Source organism: Anopheles cruzii, chromosome 2 (assembly GCF_943734635.1).
Source record: "Anopheles cruzii chromosome 2, idAnoCruzAS_RS32_06, whole genome shotgun sequence".
Classification (NCBI taxonomy): Eukaryota; Metazoa; Arthropoda; class Insecta; order Diptera; family Culicidae; genus Anopheles; species Anopheles cruzii.
In genome coordinates this window covers 37975253-37997632 of record NC_069144.1, presented here as the reverse complement: position 1 = coordinate 37997632, position 22380 = coordinate 37975253, and the positions used below count along the sequence as shown (strand labels likewise).

Here is a 22380-nt window from a genome sequence, read left to right as displayed (position 1 = left end):
AAGTCTTCGGTTGAACCAAAAAAACCATAATAAAACAAATCACACAACCCTCTATCCGCTGCGCCGTGGCTCCGTTTCAGTGGGTGGCCCCGAAGTAAAGATGGCCCCGCCAACATAATGCAGGATTTTGTGTTTTTTTTCCCCCCGTCACCCTTTCGATGCAACAAAACAGAGAGACCCGCGTTGGCGCGTCTTACGCCATGCCGCGCCATGGGTTGGTTCGAAATTTTCAGCAAAACGCCCGTTTTGTGTTGGCGAGGGATGATGATTACTTTTTTACTCCTTCACCCGCTGGGGCTCTATTGTTTTGCCGGTCGCGGAAACACTTTCACCCCGTGTGTGCGGGGCGAGATCGTTTTCGGCTTTATCACTCATTCGATTGGCACGTCGTCGTCGTCGTCGTGATCTACGTCGTGGTTCGGCGAGAGCAACATAAAAACACATTAAATTAAACGCCCGCCGCACAACAAACGATCGCTGGCACATTGTTTCTTTGGTGTGCTGATGGGAAACGGTCATGTTGCCGCGCGGTCTGTCGGTCCCACGGCGGAGCGGGGGGCCGTTTAAAAACGTTTGATAATCATCAGCGGCGTACATACGCGGAAACGGCCTTTTAATGAGATGCATCTGCTCACGATCGTCAGTAATCGGGGGCTGACCGTTTGTTGGGGGATTGAATGGGGCCCGCTTTAAACCGAGCGATGAATCTCACGTCATCACCTACCCCACAGGCCAGCGAAATGTAGCATCAATAGCATCCCGTTGTTGGTCGCGGCCGGTCCATTAGAAGGCCCGATGCTGGTTGGCGACGACGTAACATTGACTGTTGACTCCGAAATAAAAAAGACAGGCCGCTTCTTTGTGTACTCGTAGCTCCCGCTGACAAGGGGAATGTTAACTTTAAGTCACGAGGATTTATGCGACTCTCCTTTAGGCGGTGGGCAGATTTTTCACTCACTACAAAGCCACACAATGTCTCGGCAGACGAGTTCTCCTTCGAATTCCCGTCTCCTCCTGGTTTCACTGGGCACATTTTGTAATCATCCTCCGCCCAACAATGCCCATTTGTCTGTTTTGTTCCTCGTTTCCGATTCAGCCGATCTCGTCATACCAAAAAGCCAGAAGTTCATAAGAACATTCCCGAAAAGAAACAAACGCAAGCAACGAAGGTCTGTCTTATGTTGTGTGTCTGGTACTGTTGTTGCTGTTCAAAACCGGCTGTTTCAACAATTCGCAAAACATTAAACAGCACGCAGCATAAAAAGAGCACCACGGCGGCGCAGCGTATTTTTACAGCACAACATTGTGTGCTGTAAATGAAAGCATCACTTTTCGCTAATGAAAACCGTTCTTTTCTTCGTCTCTTTCTTTCAGAACTCGAGCCCCCTGTGGGAGGATTTCATTGCCAAAGCTACAAAGCTGCACGCTTGTTTAAGGTAGGTCACGACGACGGCGCCCGCCGAGTACCATTTTGCATATTGTTGTACCGCCTGGGGTCCTTAGGAAAATTCGGATCAGTAACCGCGAGGAGAGTAATTGAACCAATATTTTCTGTGCTTCCGTTTGATCGATAGGCGGTGTGTCGTTGTAACGGTTTTGTGGGGACGAAATTCTTTACCCCTTTTGTTAACTCCTTTTAAGACCCTTGTCCCCAAGTTTGGTGACAATGGTTTGGGTTGTTGCGGTCATAAAAACCCGTATTTTATGGCCGTCCAAATTGAGCCGTTCTCGGGAACCCGCGCGTTCGAGGTTCTTCGGGTTGACAGTTTGTGACTTATGCTTCGTTTTCTGGAACCGTTTCTCATTAACCCGAACCGAATGTTGGATGACTGGCTTGTGGTCATAAACTACGCGGGTCGCGCGGTCTGAGTACGACAGCGAGCGGGAAGGACCCCGCAGTAATAATTACCAAAAGAGTTCACAAACTAAACTCTCGCCATTCATTACGCAAATTTCACGGCACCACCGCACGTCACTCTGACCTTTGGCTGGTACCGTTTCGTGACACTCGAGTTAAAAATTGGAAATTATTTTTGGCGAGAAACTTCAAGATGATCGTTCCTGACATTAACTTGACAACTCTGAGTAGGCATGGAGTGTTGCTTCATTTTGAAATAGGTTTTGTTTAGCGAAGTAGGCTTCGGTCGCCACAAACACAGCAACGCTGAATGCCGTTACGTTTTGGACTACGGTTCACAGTTTGCTGCGATCATAAGCACTAATGTCGGCCAACATTTGTGTGATAAATATTCACGATACTTATTTCAACTTATTTTTTAAAATTAATAAAATCAAGTAGTTGAAAGTTGAAACAGCTGTCGAAACGAGAGCTCTAGGCACTCGTTACCTTTATTACAACTTTGTCCGAAGGATCGTATTGATAAATGACGTTCATACTTTATGGTTCAACACGCCGCCGGCGTCGTAGATTTATTGACTTTTTCATTCCACTTTCCAATATTTTCTGACCGAAATTCTTCCTTTCCTCTTAAATCCGCCTGTGCCCTGACATCACTTACAGCGCGATTTTCCCAACGTTCCAATTTTCCGTCCGACAAATTTTGTCATACATTAAAACCCCGATTTGCTTCAATTTCAGGGCTGCAATTCAGGCGTTGGCGGCCTACTTGGATGCATTCCAAAAGATCGCCGATGCGGCCACCAACTCGAGAGGTAAGTTGCACCGGATTCTGCTGCGCGCTGGGTGTGTATCATCATCAACACGGCAACCGTCGTCCCAGCACGAACCGCTATCGTTATCGGCCTCTAAATTTTTTAGTGTTGCACTATATTAGCGAAAAACGATGTGGCCCAAAACTAGGATAGAGCACACTGCACTCAAGCACGGCTGCCGAACCGGAATAACATTAGAAGACTCCCGTGGACGGACCGGACCACCTCTCGGTGGGTTGACCTCGTTTGCCGGGCCAATAACACGGCGAGCACCACCGTGCACCCAGCGTGCATGTTGCATCCTTTCGCCGGTCTAGTTCCGTTCCGCCTTCGGAACGAGACGTCCGCCGAACCCGCAATGCAGAACTGCGTTGACTTTGGAGTTGGCGTTGGCCTGGCCGGGTTGGGAGTCACTTTATGGTGCTGGTTTCGATATTGGATTGGATTCGAAGCTTAATTGGCTGTGAACTTGTGAATGACTGTGAAGTGTGGAGGAGGAGGCCCATAACCGAATGAGGCCGCCCTTACGAAATGCCCTTCGGGGTGTTACTTCCAAACAAGAGTTGCACAAGCACGATTTGAACCGTTGAGAAAGTGCTGGAAGTGCTCTTCCGCCAATGCGCAATAATCGTAACTTTGTTATGTGGTGCTCCTTACGCAATCTGGATAAGAAATAAAATTAATAAGAAAATTTAAAACGTCTCCGTGTCGTCGCAGAGCAGCAACACCACAGACTTCTGAAGTGCGTGCGGCCGATGCGACTGCATTGCAGATCAATTCGTGTCCCGCCGCGCGCGCTGTTGCGCCCTTTTGCGTCTAATGTTTATTTATCCACGCTCGCTTCCTGCTGCTGCTGCTTTAACCTGGCATACATAAAATCCCTACAGGGTGTCGGCCACAACACACCGGACGGATGGTTTGTCGAACTTAGCGCAAACACCCCATTCCCGATGGGTTTCTACGTTCTAAAAGTTCATCCAAAACGAAAGAGGGAACGGTGGTTCAAAACATCGAACACGACTCACGGGGCAAGAAACCATCGACCGGTTTCTTTTGTGTGCGTTTTTTTGGCGTTGGACTTGCAGCATAAAATCTAGAACAAAACATCCACAACATCAGCCCATGTGATGGGCAGCTGACGGACCCCGAAAGAACCTTCTTCCCTAACCTCTTCTCGGTTCGGGTGCTGTGTTTATTTTCCGGCACAGAGTTCGGTCCGTTCGTCAGCTTTTTCTAGCCATCGCTTGCGGGGTGTTCGCCCTTCGTTTTGGTCTAATTTGCACCGGCGATGATCGCGGCACGTCTCTGCTGGTGGTCGTCGCGCGCACAGACTCTACTCGGTGGCCAAAACAGTGGTTGAACATAATACTGCTACCCAAAAAAAAAGGTACGCCAGGACGACGACTGGCGGACCCACGGTCGGTGTTTGTATTTTTAGACTTGAAGAAGCCAGAGAGAGGGTCAACAGCATATGTTATGTCCAACGCCACCAACGCTGGCACACGGTGTGTCTCGTGCGCCAAACTCTACCAACCGCCAGCGTCCGGGTCCGCCGTTCTGAACGTCTTGCGGTCTAAGACCACCACTCGCGCGATACAAACAACGCGTACGTTAATTCCCCGGCGATGCAAACACATTGTCTCAAACGACGTCTGTGCATGTCTAAAATGACAGAGATCTAGGTTAAACAACGATCGGTGTCTGATTTGCAATTTGATTAGGTGTCGAGCTACAACATTAGCCTGAGAGAAAAGGTTTTTCAGAATGGAGCAAAATGTTTATTTTTTAGCCCATATTGATTTGTTTGTTCAATCCAATTTACTTTGCTACAAACAAACCAAATTTTGTTCAGAAAGTAATGACAATTTTGTATTTACGTATTTTTGGGCTACGTATATTCGACCGTCTTTTTTTTGTGTGCCGTTATGTTGCTGGCAAATGGATGGCAAAGAATCTGTATCAAATTTTGTTTGAAAAATGAAATTAAGTTTGATGACGCATTCGAAATGTTGACTGTGGCGTACGTAAAGCTACAAAAAAATTATAACCTAAAGCAGCATTTATTGTTGTTTTCAGGTGTTTTCAGAGAGCCGAGAAGATGTGAACTCACGGAGAACCAAGTTTGGTCAAATGTGAACAGTTTAGCTTACAGTTTTCTTCGGTTGCAGGGTCGTGGTGCATTATGAGTTGTTGCCACAGGGTAGAGCAGTCAAAAAGGAATATTACCTACAAGCTATGCGCAATTTGTCCTAAGCAATCCGAAACAAACGCCCATGTTTGTGGGAAAACCAAAATTGGCATCGTGGTTTCTGCGCGAAATTTTGTCCAAAACAATACTTTAGTGATGCCAACGTCACCGTATTCCCCAGATCTGGCTCCTATGACTTCCCCTTGTTCCGGAAACTGAAGGAGGCCAAGAAAGGATGATTTAGGAGATAAGACGGCATCGACGATGAGCCAAATCTAGCCCAAGCTAAAAAGGCTGTCAAAAATTTACTGGTCACTCAAAATGGCCGAACTTGTCACCATAAATGAGTGACATGAATAGCAACACAACGCCACAAAAAAATCGAAAATCGAATACACGTAACCCCTGTAATTACAAAAAAGTCAGAACTTTTTAACACACCTCTTGAACTTTTTGAACATGTGAAACGATTTGGGATAGAATTGGTTTAGAAATTTGTGTAAGAAATTAACCGTTGTAAACGTTCATGTTACTATTCTAAAACGATGTTTATTGAATCGTTATGCTTCACAAAAACGGCCAAAATTATAAATTATAATCAATCATAAGCCATTATTGTGTAGATATCATGCAGAACACATGCTTTGCTTGACGGACGGAGCATAATTAAAGCAAATTCTCACTCATTCAAATGCAAATTGTAAACCATTTCCGATCTCTCCCGTTTCGACGAGGTACCAATTGATCAAGTGCTTCTCGTGCAAAGACAACATGCAGGTGGTGATCGTCGGCCCCCCGTGGGGTTATGCGTGCAAACGGAGCGACCACTCTAAGGAACGATTGGATAAGAACGTAATGGGTACTTTCTGGCCGGCTAAGTCCGCACACAGCACAGCACGCACGCTACTAATGATGGGTTATCGATATTTTTGAACGGCACGCACTTGGCCACGCTCTCGTTGGCGGTGAAGTTGTTTGCGCGGAAGTCTGTAAGCAGCTTCTGCCGAGAGACACCGTTAAAAAATGTGTACCACTCTCGTGCGGTCCTCTAAACACGCACCCGCGGGCGGGCGGTCAGTAATAAGATCTACATACGTGGTACCGTCCGTGAGCGATAGACTCTCCGCTGGTGTTAGGGCATTTAAGTTAATTTTTGAAGCATGAAAAACAAACCTAGCAGCAACCTAGATGACCGCGGGGGCTGGCGGCTACCGAACCGCCGCTGCTTGACCAATTGACTGATTATTGCGCCTTGCTGTGATTCCAACGGTCCGGTCCTCCGTTACAGTGTGTGCTTGGCCCGGCGGTTTCGGAGTGGCCGGATTGACCGACTGACTGACTGCTGTGTGTGCCGGTCAGTTAAGTGATTGACGGTGAAGAGAGCTTGACCAACCGCCCAACGATCGCCCAACGGCACTGGCTGACCGTCGGCCATTTCGGACTGTGTATATGAAAAGTTCAATTTTATACGCGCGCCCGACAACGATGGCGCCAACGAGGAGTATGTTTGAAGTTAATGAAATGAGGAAAAGGCGAAATCCGAACGAGAACTGCCTTCACGCAGCAGCAACAGGCGGCAGCGCGTGAGTCGCGACTGTTCAGTTTCGGTTCATTTCCTTCATTGTTGGCGAACCAGCTCACGCCAAAAATTCGGGTGGGTTGTTTATGTTACAATCGTTCGCTGCGTGGAGAATGCGGTCAAGCGCGTACAGTTTTTTGGGGGATATTTCTCAACAAAAAAAAAGATGGAAATTACGAAAAAGGTTTTTTCTTCCTTTACTCGTTGACTCGAATTAAGTTTGTGTTAATGCAGTTTGCGTTAATGCAAGCAGAATAAAATTAATGAAGGTGATTAATTAGCATCCCACTATCATGACATTGGAACACGGATCGTTAACTAAAGGTTAAACTTCGAGCCTATCTAGTTAAAATTCGTAAGAAGCATGAAACTCTAGTAGTGACCAGGAACTGTTAATGTTAAAACATTGACCGATCGAAGACTCGCTGAAAATCGCTTTGCCAATCATCATCATTGCTTATTGATTTAATTTATTTGCTTTCCAACCGAAGCACATTTGCGTATAATTTGTTTCTTGATTGCTTCCCAAATTTCTTTTTTCCGTTTGTATTAACTCTTCAATAGCTTTGCCATTAGGGTCATTTAAGAAACAGACTCATTAACTCGTTAGAGTCTGTTGTTTTTTGGCACTATTAAGAAAATTTTGTCAGATGGTCACATCACTAATCGCATTCGAATTGCTCCCAGATTGAAAAACTAATCCTTGTCTCCTAAATAACAATAGTCGAGCGCAATTTCGAGCAGTTCCATGTGTCCCCTAGGAACGGAAACTCGTTTCTGCTGTGTAAAACGCAGGCATAAAACGAGTTACACTGAATGGGGCCGCTCCTCTTGGACCAATGAAAGCTCGAACCTGTTCTCGATTCATGTGCAAATGAGTGAAAGAGGTTGGGCAGCTCCTCACGCAGTTATGCTCCATCCGGAGTTCGGGCCGGATAGCCGGAGTATCATCCGCACGCACGCACGCACAATGCTTTCCCGTCGGCTCCCGGATGGACGGCCGATTATTGAAGTGGAGAGAGAGACATTAAAATTTGTCAATAAATCGGTCGCTTATCGGCACCGTGAATGCGATTGTGGAGCTGCCGTGGAGCATCGCAGCATAAGTTCCGTTAATATTTGTCGCCAGCAGTGCGAGAAAGAAATGCAACCACATCCGATGCACACTACTGTCTGTGGTGTCCGTGCTTCCCAGACACACTGTGTGGCCAACGTAAACATACGGTGCACGTTCCTCGGGGGCAGATTGGGGGGAACTGATTGTGTTGCCATCTACGGACCCGACCGCGTGATCGTCGAACCGAAGTATTCGTTTGGCCATAGGATATCCGCTCGACGCATCTCGCGCCTGCCACGCCACGGGACCACAGGGGGGGTTCTTCCTTTATTGCATCCTCTGTCGACCGCTAATTATCGCATTTTGATTAGTTTGTGCCCTTTTTCGGGGACGCCGCCTGGGAGTCGTAAACCAAAGGCCCCCTCCGTCGCTGGAGTTCTAAGCGTTAATGAATCGCGGTTCGTTATTCGTTGCCTAACTCCGTTTACTTCTACTTTGATTCCCTCTTCCACCACAGGAGCAACCAAAGAAATTGGCACGGCACTAACGCGTGTCTGCCTGCGGCATAAGGCTGTCGAGAGCCGCATGAAAACGTTCACCAGCGCGATCATGGACTGCTTGATCGTGCCGCTGCAGGAGAAGCTGGAGGACTGGCGCAAGCAGGTGACCGTCATCGACAAGGATCACGCCAAAGAGTACAAGCGGTGCCGAGCGGAGCTGAAGAAGCGCTCAAGCGACACGCTGCGGCTGCAGAAGAAGGCCAAGAAGGGGGCGGCCGACAACCTGCACGTGCTGGTCGAGTCCTCGATGCAGGACGTCACGCTGCGGCGCTGCGAGCTTGAGGACGTGGAACGGAAGTCGCTGCGGGCGATCATGGTTGAGGAGCGATCGCGGTACTGCACCTTCGTCAGCCTGCTCCAACCGGTCGTGCACGAAGAGTGCGAGGTTATGTCCGAGCTTGGCCACCTGCAGGTAATTACACCCGGGACGCGCTTTCGCGGCTGCTACTTCTGGCGTTGATTCTAACCACTCTCCCCGGTTGATTCTCTTGCAGGAAGCGATGCAGCTGATCGCAGCCGTCACGAAGGATCCGGCCCAGTTACCGCAGGCGTCGGAGGAACTGATTCTCGAGTCGAAAGCCAACATCGGCCTGTACCCGGACTCACCCGGTGGCTCCAACTCGCAGGGCGGCTGCTCCAACTCGCTCGGCTCGCGCAAAAGCTCCGTCTGCTCGATCAGCTCGATCAACAGCAGCAGCAGTGGCTCTCCTGGCCACCACCACCATCAGTTCCAGCGATCCCTGTCGCAGGTACCTACGTCCCCCGTGCGCCACAGAGGGGCTTGCTGACCGTTTGCTTTTACTGTTGCACCGCTCACCACGGATGCATGCTTTCGTTCTTTGCCTTCTTTGTAGTCGTGTAGTTCGGTGTTTCTTCACACGTGGAGCTTCTCCCTGCGGAGCTCCCTTTTTAATTGTGTTTTTGGCAGTATTTTTGATGTTTTTCAACGTTTTGTTTCCTTAATTTTTATTCCGTTGTTTGATTTTAACTTACTTTTTGTTTTTCTTTATGTGTTTTTGTCTCTTTTCCGTTCCCGTCTCCCGTTTTAGTACTCCCCGGCGATACGTTTGAAACCAGGCGAATCGAGCGATAGCGGCTTTTGCTCTTCACCAGCTTTAACGTCACAGGTTACACACAATAATAATGCTCTCTCTCTCCAACGCTCTTATGCTCGCACCCGCGCGCCAACACGCATTACTTTTATTTTTCTCTATCCGTTTCCGTTCATTTTTGTGCGCATTTATAGTTATTTAGTTAAGATTGCTCTCTGTTTGTGCTTTCGAAATGTTTGCATTGAAGTACCTGCCATATCAGCGCGCGCCGTCAGTGGCTTACCGAAAGTGTGCACTAATTTTTGAGATTATAAAAGGTTCCCTTTTTCTTCGTAATAATTTTGTAAATTAGTAATCTGTATTTGCTCTTTCGCGAGACACGGGCGGGGAATTGAAGGGAATAAAGCAAAAGAAAAAACATAATTAAATCCTTTTGTTTCACCCCATTTCCGGCAGGCATCCACACTAGCTAGTCAATCGCACGCCGTGTCAACGTGGCCACCGCACACGCAGGACGCAACGTCGACCGTCGACCGTCCGCACACGATTTCGTCCGCCTACGAGAAGGGCCACCAGCGGCCCGCGCTCACCGTCTACACCTTCCAGAGCCCGGAACCGATCGTCGAGACGCAGAAATCGCCCGCCAACATCGCCTGCCGGCCACCGCTGCCAGTCGTACGTCGCCAGCTAAACCGGGTTCCCATTCGGGTTGTAACGTTTCTGGTTTTATATTTTAGCGCTGCTCATCCCTCGAGCGACCCCTGTCGACCACGTCGGTAAAAAATGCCAACCCAAACGTCCCACGGCAGTGTCCGTCCCCGATTCCGGCGCACATTACCAAAGGTAAGCCGACGGCGTGATTTGTGTTTGAGTGTGACCAACTAAACTAAGGACACCCTTTGCGCTCTGCTTCCATCCAACCGCCGTCTGTGTGTGTGTGTGTGTAAACTAATCGAAACACTTTCCATAAAACAACGTCCCCGTTACAGAACACCCACAACTGCAGCCCACTTACGTTAACATGACGGAACTAGCGTCGATGGCTGCATCTAAAACCACTAACAACGGCATTAATAACAACAACGGCGCCACGGTGACCGCCAATCAGCATCAGCACGTGCAGCAGCAACCGATTGCGCCGGTGTATCAGCAGCAGCAGCTACAGCAACCGAACTCACCCGTCCTGTCCTCGGCATCGTCCCTGATTTCGCCCGACTCGACGAACGCCACGAACCCGATCAGCTCGCCGGATGCGTCGGCTTGCAGCACGCAAACGCCACAAAACACTCCCCAGACGGGTTCGCCCGGTACGCCCAACTACAGTGGCGCTGGTGCGATGATCAACCAGGGTTACCGCAGCACCACTCCGTCGTCGGCGACCGGCGGAATCTGTGGTGGCATCGGCGGCGGAGGCGGCGGCAGTAGCGGCCACTTCGATCCGCCCAGCACGCCGTGTGAAAGTAATAACGATACCTCTTCCAATCACACCATCACGATTGACGACCCGATCGATGAGCATTCTAACACCAGCACGTGCGCCGCTTCTGCGACCACCATTTCTACTACCACCAACATCACCACCACTGCTACTACTTCTACTACTAGTTCCATCACTAACAAACCATCCTCGGCTCACCACTGCCACCCGGGCACCACTACTGCCACCGACAGTAGCATCAGTAGTAGTAGCGCCGCCTCAGCTGCCGGCGCTGGTACGGCAACGGCGACCAACGTCACCACCTCCTTGTCCTCATCCACCTGCTCCTCCTCTTCCGCCACGTCGAAGGCGATCGACAAAGATTTACTCAAACGTACCGGTTCAGTTTTAGAGAAAACGTCCATGTTCGAGCAGCAGATCAACAACAACCAGCTGCATCTGCAGCAACCGCAACCGCAGCCGCAACTACCGCCGCCGCAGCAGCAGCAGCTCAGCGTCCCGACGGTGACGGCGGTACGCACCGATCCCAATACGGCCCTGTACGGTGGGCGGCGAACGAACGAAGAAATCTACAAGTCCGCCGGCCAATTGCTACTGGATCGCGATGCAGGTAAGCAATGCACGCACCCGTGCTGCTGATGTTCCGTTTCGTGTGGCCTCCTTCGACTTCGTTCCCTGCCTTCTGTATCTCTGCAAACGCGCGCGTATAACTAACACAGCAAGCAGTGTCTGCTGAGTCCGCAGACACAACCGATTCGATGTTATTGATGGGTTTTCTGCCCTTTCGGGGAATGTTTTGCATGCCCGCTTGCATTTCCGTTTTTTCTTATCTACAAAAACCCGTAAATGTATGAGAACAGAACAGTAACTGCTTCGGGTGGAACCACCGATTAAGCCAGTAGCACCTATTGCCTTCTTGCTGACCGCACTGTATATTTAGTTTGCCTTACAAATCACAAACAAAAGTTGTATATAGAAACTTAGCTTCGAAAAAGGCTGCATATTATAGGTAGGCCTACTAGGTATCTGTCACAGTTACAAAGTCGTGCCTCAAAATGTATGCTTTCAGTTTTCTGCTAAGCAAGCCGTGTATTGCTCGTTGTATTTCCCATTTTTTCGTCATTCTCTTCCATTTGTCTGCCGTTGTTCATTTTCCTAATTTTAATAATTGTTTCTCCATTTATTTGGTTTTTTTTGTGTTTTATGTGTAAATGTTTTGGTTTTTAATTTTTTAATTTTGTTACTTTCCTCTCTGTGCCCTCACACACACACATACACACACACAAACGCTATGTTTCATGTGCCGCTCTCCTGCTCATATCGTAAAAATATTCACGCGCCAAATTGCAACTGCACCATGAATGTAAAAAAACCAACAATCGCTGTGCTATGTTTGTGCAACCCGAAATAAATTTAATAATGCTGCCGGCACCGCGAATACTCGGAAACTATCGCATATAATGCTGCTGCTGCGGTGCCAACACCAACACACACTGCCGCCATTTGATGTGCCTCACCTATTGCTCCTGCCGCTGCTGCTACTAAACTGCAATGTTATTCTGCTGCACAAATTGTTTCGCGGCACACACCACCTTGTTGATGTTGCTGTCGGGAATACTTACAAAAAAAAAATGAAACACCCCGAAACTGCACCAACACAAACACACGCACGCGTGCACGAACGTAATTCTTGGTCCGCAACCGCAACCGCAACCTCAACCGCAGATTGCATCGACAAGCAAACGATCGAGGAACTAAACAATCTGATTGGTGAACTAGATCTCTTTCAAAAAGAGCACGAAAGTGGCGCATTCCGCGAAACGACCCATCACCATCACCGTGCGAACGGCGTGAATAACAATTACGGTGACGATACCGCACAATCCGGGGGGCGGCTGGGTGGTTCGGATGGGTCCACACCACCGCCGCCACAGCCGGCACCGACGAGCCGGCTGCCTTCGTCGATCTCGTCCAGCAACAGCAACCTGGACGAGTACCTGAGCAACCATCTGTCGTCGCTCGACGACGAAACGAACGGTGGTTCGATGACGAACCTTGCCGCACAGTACAGCAACTACGGCGGAGGCGGCAAGCCGGCCATGGATGGCACCGAACGGGGAGGGGATTACGGTACGCCACCGTATCAAGCCCATCACCACCACCACCACCGTGGCGCGCTCGGAGTATCTGGGAGTGGTTCCACCCAAGCCCTGGACGGTCTCGGGACGGGTTTCGAGAATCCTTCGTTCATGATGGAAACCTACTACAGTCAGAACCGCAGCGAGGTGGTGGTGCTGCGCTGCAAGGACACGAGCCGCAACAGTCTCAATACGGCACCGGACGATCTGCTGACGGGCAGTGGGTTAATGCAGCTGAACGGTGGTGGTGGCTCGGACAGTGCTAATCCGCCACACCAGCGACTGAGCTCGTTCCGGGTTACCTCCCGGCCGGCCTCGCCCGCCTCGATGTCGTCCTTTTTCGGTGTCACGTCCCGTTCTCCCACCCCGTCCCTATCGTTGCCCGCGACGGCTCACTGTTCGCCCCAGCGGCAGCAGCTCAATGAGAGCAATGAAATCATCGCGAGCGCTCACGATTCCAGGTCCGGCGCGATCGCGGCCACCCCGTACGACGATCGCATCAATCGCAATAAACCCGCCATCACCCCGAGACCTGCATCGTTATCTGGTTTGTTTGTTTGTTTGTTTGTTCATTTCACCTCTAACCTCACACTCGCACCCTCGCCACTTCATCTTCCGTTCATCCCATTTGACCATTTCTCGGATGCATCGACATTCAATCATCTTTCTTTTTATATTCTTTCGTTTTCGAGTACAAACACCTTCGCTGGCGCTTGCATTCCTTAATAATATTGTGTCAGCAGGGACCAACTGTGAATAGTCGTTGTTGTGTGGTCGATGTTGGTTGTTTGTCCGTTTTTATAGTTTGTACATGTGTCCACGTGCCTCGGTAGCGTATGGGGCGCTCATCTAGCAATCATTTGAACCAAATTAAGCAGATTAATACCAGATAACAGAAGGTTGAACTAAGAATGGCAAATAGAGCCAGGATTCGCTCTCTTCGCAAAGACAACGACACAGCACGATGGCGATTTCTTTTCACGATGGCTTAAGCATAACAGTGAGTGTTCAAATTGTGACAGCATCTCCAGTCGCCATTTTGTATTGTTATCGTAAAGACGTACAGAAATGACGAAGATCAATAAAAAAAACTTAGATTCCATTCGCTATTCTTCGTTCAACCTTGTTCAGTGTTGATGTGATATTTAGACATTCCGTGGAGTGCGATTTATTATTGGTTGCAGACACGGGTTGCTAGATGCGACTAGAGTTCTTAAAAATGCTGTAACATTCGTGCGTTCCTTTGTTTGCTAGATGAGCACCGTCCCTGTTTGTTTGATTAGAGCTGGTCTTTGAATAATATTTATTTTTTATGTTTACTTATCAATTGATTTGCTGTGTGCTCATGGATCTTCAGAAGAGCGTTAGATCGTTTTGGTTCGATCGAACCCTGTTTCCCAATCGGTTCTCGTATCGTAGTACTATCGTTCATGTTTAATCCTTGTTTTATTACTATCAATCGTTTGTCGTTGCGCCATCGAATGCTGCAAATATGCCGTCCTTTTAGTATGGTGTGCGCGTTTATCATAACATAGTCATCAAACATCGTCAATCACCCTGCATACAGCGCAAGCATACTCATAAGCCTGATGCAGTGCTCGGCAAGAAGCACATCCTTTAAACCAGAATGCAGTTATTAATCATCACGGCGTTGTGTGGTACCATCAAATACACTATCCATCGCTCTGTTAAATTGGTATTCCATCCGATTCCATTGTCCAAACCGAACTCACCTTTGCCCCGATAGGCAGACGTTTGGATAGGTATTTTGTGATACCGCACTGTCTTTGCAAATCTCTCCCTTATATATAAAACTATTAATTTCCTACTTTTATGGCCAATACTTAATGCTGTTCTCTATTTCTTCTCTTTATCTCTCGCTCTCTCTCTCTACCTTTTCTTTCTGTATCTTCCTTGGCTCACTTTGGCCCCGTCCTGTTCCCCACGACTCACCCACGTCCTCGTTTCTCCCCCCCACCAGGCCCGACCCGTGTAACGCGACGTGCGTCTGTAAATACCGTCAAACCGCCACCGCCTGTCCGGCGCAGCTCGAGCGTCACACCTAGTCCTAGCGTAGGAACTGTAGGTACAGTACCAGCGAACGAACCGTCCCAGAAGTGTCTCACCGGATTTCTTTCTTCTTCTCCTTCTTTTTTCCATTTCCGTTTGTTTTCTGTTTTTCTTTTCTTCTTTTTCCGTTTTTACTATTCACATTTCTACTCCACAGAACTCCACCAATCTTGCCCAGCAAAGCGTAGCTTACACCTCATCAGAAAGTTTACCTCCACCACCTGCTTATCTCTTAGATTCCACCGCCGGAAGCTCACCTAGTAGTGCGTTTCATTTTATATATTTTTACTCATTTGTTTAAGTATATATTTAAGAGAGAGCGAGAGAGAGAAAGTGTGTTGAATGTGTGTTTTAGAAGGACAATCAGAAGCCATCCGCTTAAGAACCATAGATTGGGTTCGTTTCTTTGCCAATTTAATCTTTTACGTTGCATCATTACGAGTCGATATTAGAATTCATTTGCATGACGGTGCACCAGATAGAAAATTTTCAAAGAGTAAAATCAATTCTCTCCAGTGTTGTGCTTCACGCTTCCGTCTCACGCTCCGTTTTGTGGTCGATATTAGTTAAACTGCTAAGGAAACGGATTGATGTCGGTATAAATATTAAATTGGTTACATTTCTTCATTTTCCCTGTCGTGCGGTCATACGCCTGGTACCAGTTTCAGGCAACGTCGCGGGTACGGTGAAGGCACTGAATGAAATAAGACACACACCGGCCAGCCCGGGAGTGCTAAGACGGGCCCAGCAGTCCAATGCTCCCTCCTCGAACCAAGGATCACCTACGGTAATCGTCAGTTCTATTTCGTTCGTTCACGTTGCGTTCTCGGTGGAGTATTCCTATCGCGTGTCAATCATCTTCATTCATCATGTCGATTCCACTATAAACGGTTCTCTTCGCCATCCTCCTTCACTTTAGCAATACACTACCACCAACCTGTACGCCACATTACCCACAAAGCATGACCATAGCACGGTGTCGGCTGCGTCAGCATCATCGCAACACCACCACCACCATCCCAGTACACCACCGCCAAACTCATTCCACGCTAGTGACAGTAACAAATCGGTACACTTCTTCTTTTAACCACCGTTTCTTGTCGTTGCCGGAAGAAACTCTGCCAACGGAACGTCTTACTTACTGCTATTCTTTGCCGTCTTCCCAAACAATCATTCCCACATCTAGCTGTCGAACCGATCTCCGAAAACGAACCTTCATCAGCCAGGAGGAGGAATATACGCACAACCGAAACAGATCTCGAACATGTCTAGTTTCCGTATCTCGAGTCCAAATAAGCAAGGTAAGTGTGATCGATCGATCGTGAAGGGAGTCAACAGACTTCCAAGACTTCGAGACTTACTTTCTAATGTTTTATGTTTCATGTATTTAGGACCAGCAAAACCGAACAGTAGCTTCCTGGCGCAGCTAAACGCCAAAATTGCGCCACCCAGTAAGGCGCCCCCTTCGCAGCCACCGCCGTCCGCAGGAGGAGTCTATCATCAACAGCCGCAGCTGCAGCAACCCTCGAGCAATTACGTTTACACGACGGCACCGTCCGGAAATGAGCTAATCTATCAGCGATCCACACCCGTCGATCCGCGAATGTCGTACAACAACAATCAGCAACACCAACAGCAGCAGCAACAGCAGCAACACCACCAACAGCAGCAGCAGCAATACTATCACTCACAGCAGCAACAAGCTCCCGTGCAACCACCGCCACGAGAGGGTAAAAATTCCATCTATTCCGCCTCTAGCCAATCCTCTTCCCATCAGCAGCAGCAACAGTACTACCAGAATCAGTATCAGCAGCACCCGCAGCAGCAGCAACAGCTACAGTACCAACAACAGCCACCAACCTCGCAGCAGTACTATTACCATCAACAGCAGGCTCCTCCGAAGCAACACCATACGCCGCCACAGCACACGACAGCGGCGCCGACGTTACAGTACGTGCCCAGCGGTGGCTACGCGGCGCAAAACATTTACGTGTCGACGAATCCCTTTGCCAGTTCCGTCCAAACGGTGGCCACTGCTGGTGGTGGTGGTGCTGGTAGCGCCGCTAGTAGCAGCAGCAGTAGTTACTCTCCATCGTCCTTCGGCAAAGGTCACCGTAACGGTGGCGACGACGGTGCGGCTGGTGGCAGCGCCACAAGTACTCCCGTCCGGACAAGTAAATTTCCACAAGGCCAATTTTGTGTTGTACGAGCGTTCGTTTCGTTTGCAGTTTGTTTTGTCAGCAGTTAGTTTCTGGAATCGTTCAAACCAGCGAACCAGTTCAGTTTTATCCTGTCCGTTTCAGTTGCTGTAATGAGTTTCATTCGTTTTTTTATGTTGCGTTGCGCTTCCGAGTTTGTTATCGTTTGGCTAAGTTACCTTTTGGTTGGTTGATTTTGGCATGTTTTTTCCCCATCACGATTGTTTCGTTGTAATATTCGTTTTCACCACTTTATATTGCAATAGACGATAGACGACTTTCGTTTAGTGTCCGCTGTCTTACGATCGGAACGATCGGAACGGTTGACGATACAATGCCGTGTGCTTCAACGTGTGTACCGCAATGAACGTTACGAGGAGTTGCTTTTTAAATCGTTTTAGTTCCACCGAATATGGCTTCGAGTTTGTCAGTAGTGTTTGTGCTAATATTTTGAATTGCATCTTTACGCTTCTCTATCTACATATTTTGTTATTTGCAGCATGAGCGCGGTTTCGAACGCGATCGAATCGAACATCTAACATTTGTTTTTGTCTGTCGTCTATTGTAGATCATCACATGCGCAACAGTGCAGGCAACAATAATGGATCCGCCGGTGGCAGTGGTTCGGCGGCCGCCGGTGGCAGTGTGACAACGCACAACGTGCTGGCCAAAACGAGCGCTGGCTTCTTGGAAAACCTAAACGCTCGACTGGCGGAGCAACGCCTTTCCGGGAAAGCGTTTGCCGTGAGGAATCTCATCAACAGCAAGGCACTTGTAAGTATCTCGACTGACCCCTGCCGCCGCACAGTTTGGAAGTTGTGAGAAAGACCACTATTGATGTTGTGAGAAGGATCACCCTATCGATCCGATTCGGGTGGCAGCGAAGATGAGAAAATGAATGGTGTGCCGTATGTTTTTTCTTATTCACCCTTTTCTTTTCCTATGTTTTTATTTCGTGAACTCGTGACTCGCGATCACCATTGATCGCGCGATAGCACGACAACGCTGGTGAGCAGCGCTACTATAGTCAGCAGTTTCACTTTTAAACTGTCCGGAATAGGAGGGTGTCACACACACAGAGAGAAGAGAGATGATGAGAGAGAAGGTCCGTGAAGGTGAGAAGTGTGGAAAAGAGGTTTTGTTGTCGAACATTGTTTTCTTTCCCTAATAATAATGTTCCTGCGTTTTGCAGTACACGCAAATTTACACATGTTTTTAACTTGTTTTCTCATTCCGTTTGGTATACGTTTTTTTCCCTCTTCTAACCGTTCGTTTGTTTCTTTATTTTGCGTCCCCTTTGCCATCTCTCTACACAGTTATGCTCCCCATTAATTAGAGTTAATACGCTTCTCTTACTTAATATACACGTAACGGGGTGGCCATACGACAAACGATGGGTTTTGAGGGACACACCGAGCTTTTCGAAATGACGTGGAAAGGACCGAGTGGTTTGTGTATGCGGAAAACCAAAATACACTAACCGATATGCGTGTGTGCGGTTTTGTTAACTCATGCTACAATCCGTCAATGATCGACACCACATAGCATCATCACACCGTAAACTCCTTCATGACGGGCATCTGACTTGCAATTGTTCCAGATTCTTGATTTTGAATAACACCTCCTGAAATTAACACAAAACGTCTAATCATTATCACGAGCACTCTCGGTTCAATGAAGTGCAGATTTGGCCTGAGAAACGATTCTGTGATTATTTATCCCATCCTCTACTGGTCCTCGTAATGGGGGGACACTGCCGAATGAGTATACATTTATCCTGTTGTAATGTTTCCAATTTATTTATAATCAAAAAGGCAGTATGAAAGCCGCCAGCACCTAGTTCCAAATAGTACGTTAAGGTTCCATGTCGACACGTTTATATTATGTCACCCATAAGACTCACCTTAAAATAATCTTATAAGGCTCACTTACAAACACGCTTCCGCCGAAGTGCTTTTCGCAAGTTTCTTCTTATTCCGATTCCTACGCGTCGTTTTCTTTTTGTTTGGTATTATTGATCCCCCGTTTTGCCCACACGCGTCAACACACATCCCTGTCGCCGAACGATAATGTGCTCATGTTTTCTGTTTCACTGCTGCTCACTACTTTTTCAAACTACTTTTGGCTAATGCTTCCATGCTGCGTACCAGCGCCCTGCGCGCCGTAACTGCGATCACGCAACCTATATTTCGATAAGTTGATGACAAAATTGTTAATGTTCTGTTTTGATCCATTTTTCTTCCCTTTTAACTCACTTCGTCTTTTCAGCCGGATCCCCGAGTATGCCACGAATCGCTGATGGATCAAATCAAACGTGGTGCAACGCTAAAACGGAACCGTACGATCAACGATCGTAGCGCACCGAAAATCCACTAAAGTCCCACTTCCGTCTTCTAATCCACACACACACAAACACGCGGTATGGGGAATGTCATTTAGGGACGCTATCGCGTCACAATAGCGAGTTGATAATGATGGCGCTCATCGCGGTACCCATCTTTCTATAACTCACGCCCGGTTAGGCTTACAAGTTACGGAAATCCGTTCCGTATCACAGTTGGAGTTAGGGTCACGCTCGCCTCATCTGTTTCGATTCTTAAATCGAACTTTCGAGTCGTGACTCAAAGGTTAAGTTGTCACTAAACGTCACACGACGCTATCAATGTTTGCAAACCGACTAAAGGCTGAAGACGATGCATATCGAACGCGGTGGGGCAATACGAGGAACCAGAGACGGTATCGTCCATTTACATCGCGAAAGTATACCAAGAGAACAGTGGCGCAAAGAGATGTTGAAAACGCAAAATTGGCTCAATTTTTGATTTGTGTAATAGTTTTCCTTCGCATACCGCCCTTCGTAAGCGCTTGAGGTAGCATAGCAACGCACAGAGTCGATCGTTAACATAGCTTCCAATGAGGGAACGCACGATGAACGATTTGCAAACGGAAAACCACCAATCTGGGTTACTGTGGTTCAATTACTATTTCGAGATAAAAGGTAAGAACTGTGTGAAGGAGATTCGTAAAAAGCAGGAATCGTTTTGGCATGTACATTTGTCGTATGAATCATTTGAAAAATGAATTTATTAAACTATTATCCGTTCGAAGAAGCCTCGTCGAAAGGACGATCTCTTGTCAATGTTTGCTAATAAGGCGAATAAAGTGAATTCGGTTAATGATATCAACTGAAGCGTGGGTTAGATAAGCGGAAACAAGAAGCCACGAACGTTGGTAGTGAAAGAAAAAAAAAACAAATCAATAATCCCTATATCAATTATCAGACGCGTTTTTTCACTATGTTGATGAATCTCTTACCTAATGGCTGCGGCCAATGCGAAGTGCGGAACGAAATATCTCTGAACGTAAACACAACAAAAGACTTAACCCAGTTATATTGCCAAGCGCCTTGTTGTACACCATTACTAACTACACCAAACACAGCACTCTATACACTCGCAAAATGGCTTTGCGTAAACACATTAATATCACCTTTTTACACCTTTTATCGCGCGATGCTTGCAGAAGGGGAAGAATATCAAACGTTCCAATCCCCTCTTGGATCATCATCACCACGGGTGACGATCGTAGAATGGGACGTGCAACACGAGCAGGAAAACTTGAAACTAGAGCGTATCCAAGTATGCGAGAAACGAATGATTCGTGTGAGAAGCCTTCTGCATTTTGATCATTCCGCCGTTGACTGCAGGCTAATCAAAGAAGGCCCATTGGTGGGGAATACATGTTTCGAATTGGATTTTAAAAAACAAATTTTATCTTCATCCTCTATCTGGATTCCGGCTTCACCACCGGCGGTAGTCGCTATTACTGGCGCAGGCGCAAAAGGCCGAGATTATTTTACTCAAAAATATCTATCAAAACGCACGCAAAGCAAATCTTTCGGGCGCGCACTTTCGTTCAATGGTGAAAAAGGAAACACAAACTCTGACTGAAGCTGCTACAAAACAAAGCAAATATCACACACTTTTACCGCCAATCCGCCCTCCGGAAGTGGAACACACCGGATTTTGAATCGAAAGTTGCCTCACCCGGAGCTGTGGTATCTTTCGAGTCTCGTACCATGAGCATAATAATATTAATCACACACAATAACTACTAGGTGTAAAACCCCCTATTGGGTTGAAGGCAAATGGCGTGTAGAGCACGTGTAGCGCGTGGTGACATAAAATGCAACAGAGCGAAACAAATGCTAATCCTGGGCAGGGAAACGGAAAACAAAAGCGGAAGACGCGGCGATCCAGAGTCTTCCACCGCATACACCACCACATCCACAGGATGGCGCGCCGGAGTGCGCCGCGCCCACATGCAAAGAAGGGGACGAAGCGAAAGAATCACATCGTAAACCAAACTGTAGACAGAGAGGCTAACTAAAACACAACGTTTATTGTGGACGACCAATTATTGATTATTTATTTTTAATGTTATTTTCCGTTTGATTGATATTGCTTGATTTATTCCGCGCTCTACACTGGTGGCTCGCATTGGATCGAAACAAATTTGCTAATTTATTTGTTTCCACACTTTTTTGTTTTGTTTTATTTATTCACTGCTCTATTTGCATGTTGCCAAGCATTTCTGCTTATCTTTTTCTCTTTATTCGTATAGTATTTTTTTCATTCTTTTGATATTTATTCACTATGTTCCAGCATGGTACTGTCTTCTATTTGCATCTTTCTCCAAGTACTTTGATTTTATTTGGTTTTAATCAAAATGTGTCTTGTAAATAGTCTGCTGCACCCGCGAATGGCGGGCGACACTCTTTTGGCTCTTTTTTTCGATGATGTTTAGTTATTAGTCGTCGTTTCTGTGTCCACATCCTTTAACGCTGTCCTAGCGAGAGAGAGAGATCGGATCAGCCACAAACGGAAAGGACGTGGGATTTACGTAAAAGCGCGCCTCAAGCAAAACTACGGTGATCCAGTTCTTTCGTGTGTTTCGTGTGTTTGTGTTACTTGTCTCTTGTTGCCTATCGAAACTGGGCCAACCTGCTGGGTTCAGACCCTTTCGGACTAGTGCGAAAAACAAAACAAAAAAACAATAACTAGAATCTAGCTGTGGGGAAGCTAATTTAAGCAAAGTGATGAAGAGTCAGTAATACTAAAGACGAAACAGTTATAGAGTTTACCTAACCGGAGCCGTATAAACCTCTACTAACCAAACCAACAAACAAACAGAAAGCGAAAAATAATTAAACATGTAAACGTAATACTGCAGCAAACGCTCGAATCTTGATGGTTAACTTTAATGAAACGCACGAAGGCTCGAAGGAGAGAAGAAGAAACCGTTCTGGCGGCCCCTCGAAACGCCAATTCCGGCAGGCTAAACATTATTTTTGTACGCAAGCTATGCCAATTTAGTGATCTGAATCCGTTATAGAGTAGAAGGAATATGCTATTGCCGTGGAGATGG

At 47.4% G+C, this 22380-nt stretch overlaps 1 protein-coding gene across 1 annotated transcript; it reads left to right on the top strand.

Annotated features, from left to right (window-relative positions):
• Nucleotides 1-621: 621 nt before the first annotated feature.
• LOC128279014 (mucin-19) lies at nt 622-19329 on the top strand. The gene is made up of 18 exons (XM_053017735.1): nt 622-660; nt 1375-1436; nt 2600-2673; nt 8015-8469; nt 8552-8806; nt 9107-9184; nt 9566-9784; nt 9847-9952; nt 10099-11157; nt 12273-13232; nt 14667-14776; nt 14913-15018; nt 15418-15542; nt 15675-15824; nt 15942-16056; nt 16147-16929; nt 17522-17727; nt 19222-19329. Exons 1-18 carry the CDS (start codon nt 622-624, stop codon nt 19327-19329), a joined length of 5010 nt encoding a protein of 1669 aa, XP_052873695.1.
• The last annotated feature ends 3051 nt before the right edge of the window (nt 19330-22380 follow it).

Excerpts from the sequence above, each read along its gene's own strand:
- LOC128279014 (XM_053017735.1), top strand. The coding sequence starts at position 622 with ATGCATCTGCTCACGATCGTCAGTAATCGGGGGCTGACC. Across the intron at positions 9,185-9,565 it reads CACCAGCTTTAACGTCACAG|GCATCCACACTAGCTAGTCA; the intron begins GTTACACACAAT and ends CATTTCCGGCAG. Across the intron at positions 11,158-12,272 it reads GCTACTGGATCGCGATGCAG|ATTGCATCGACAAGCAAACG; the intron begins GTAAGCAATGCA and ends CCTCAACCGCAG.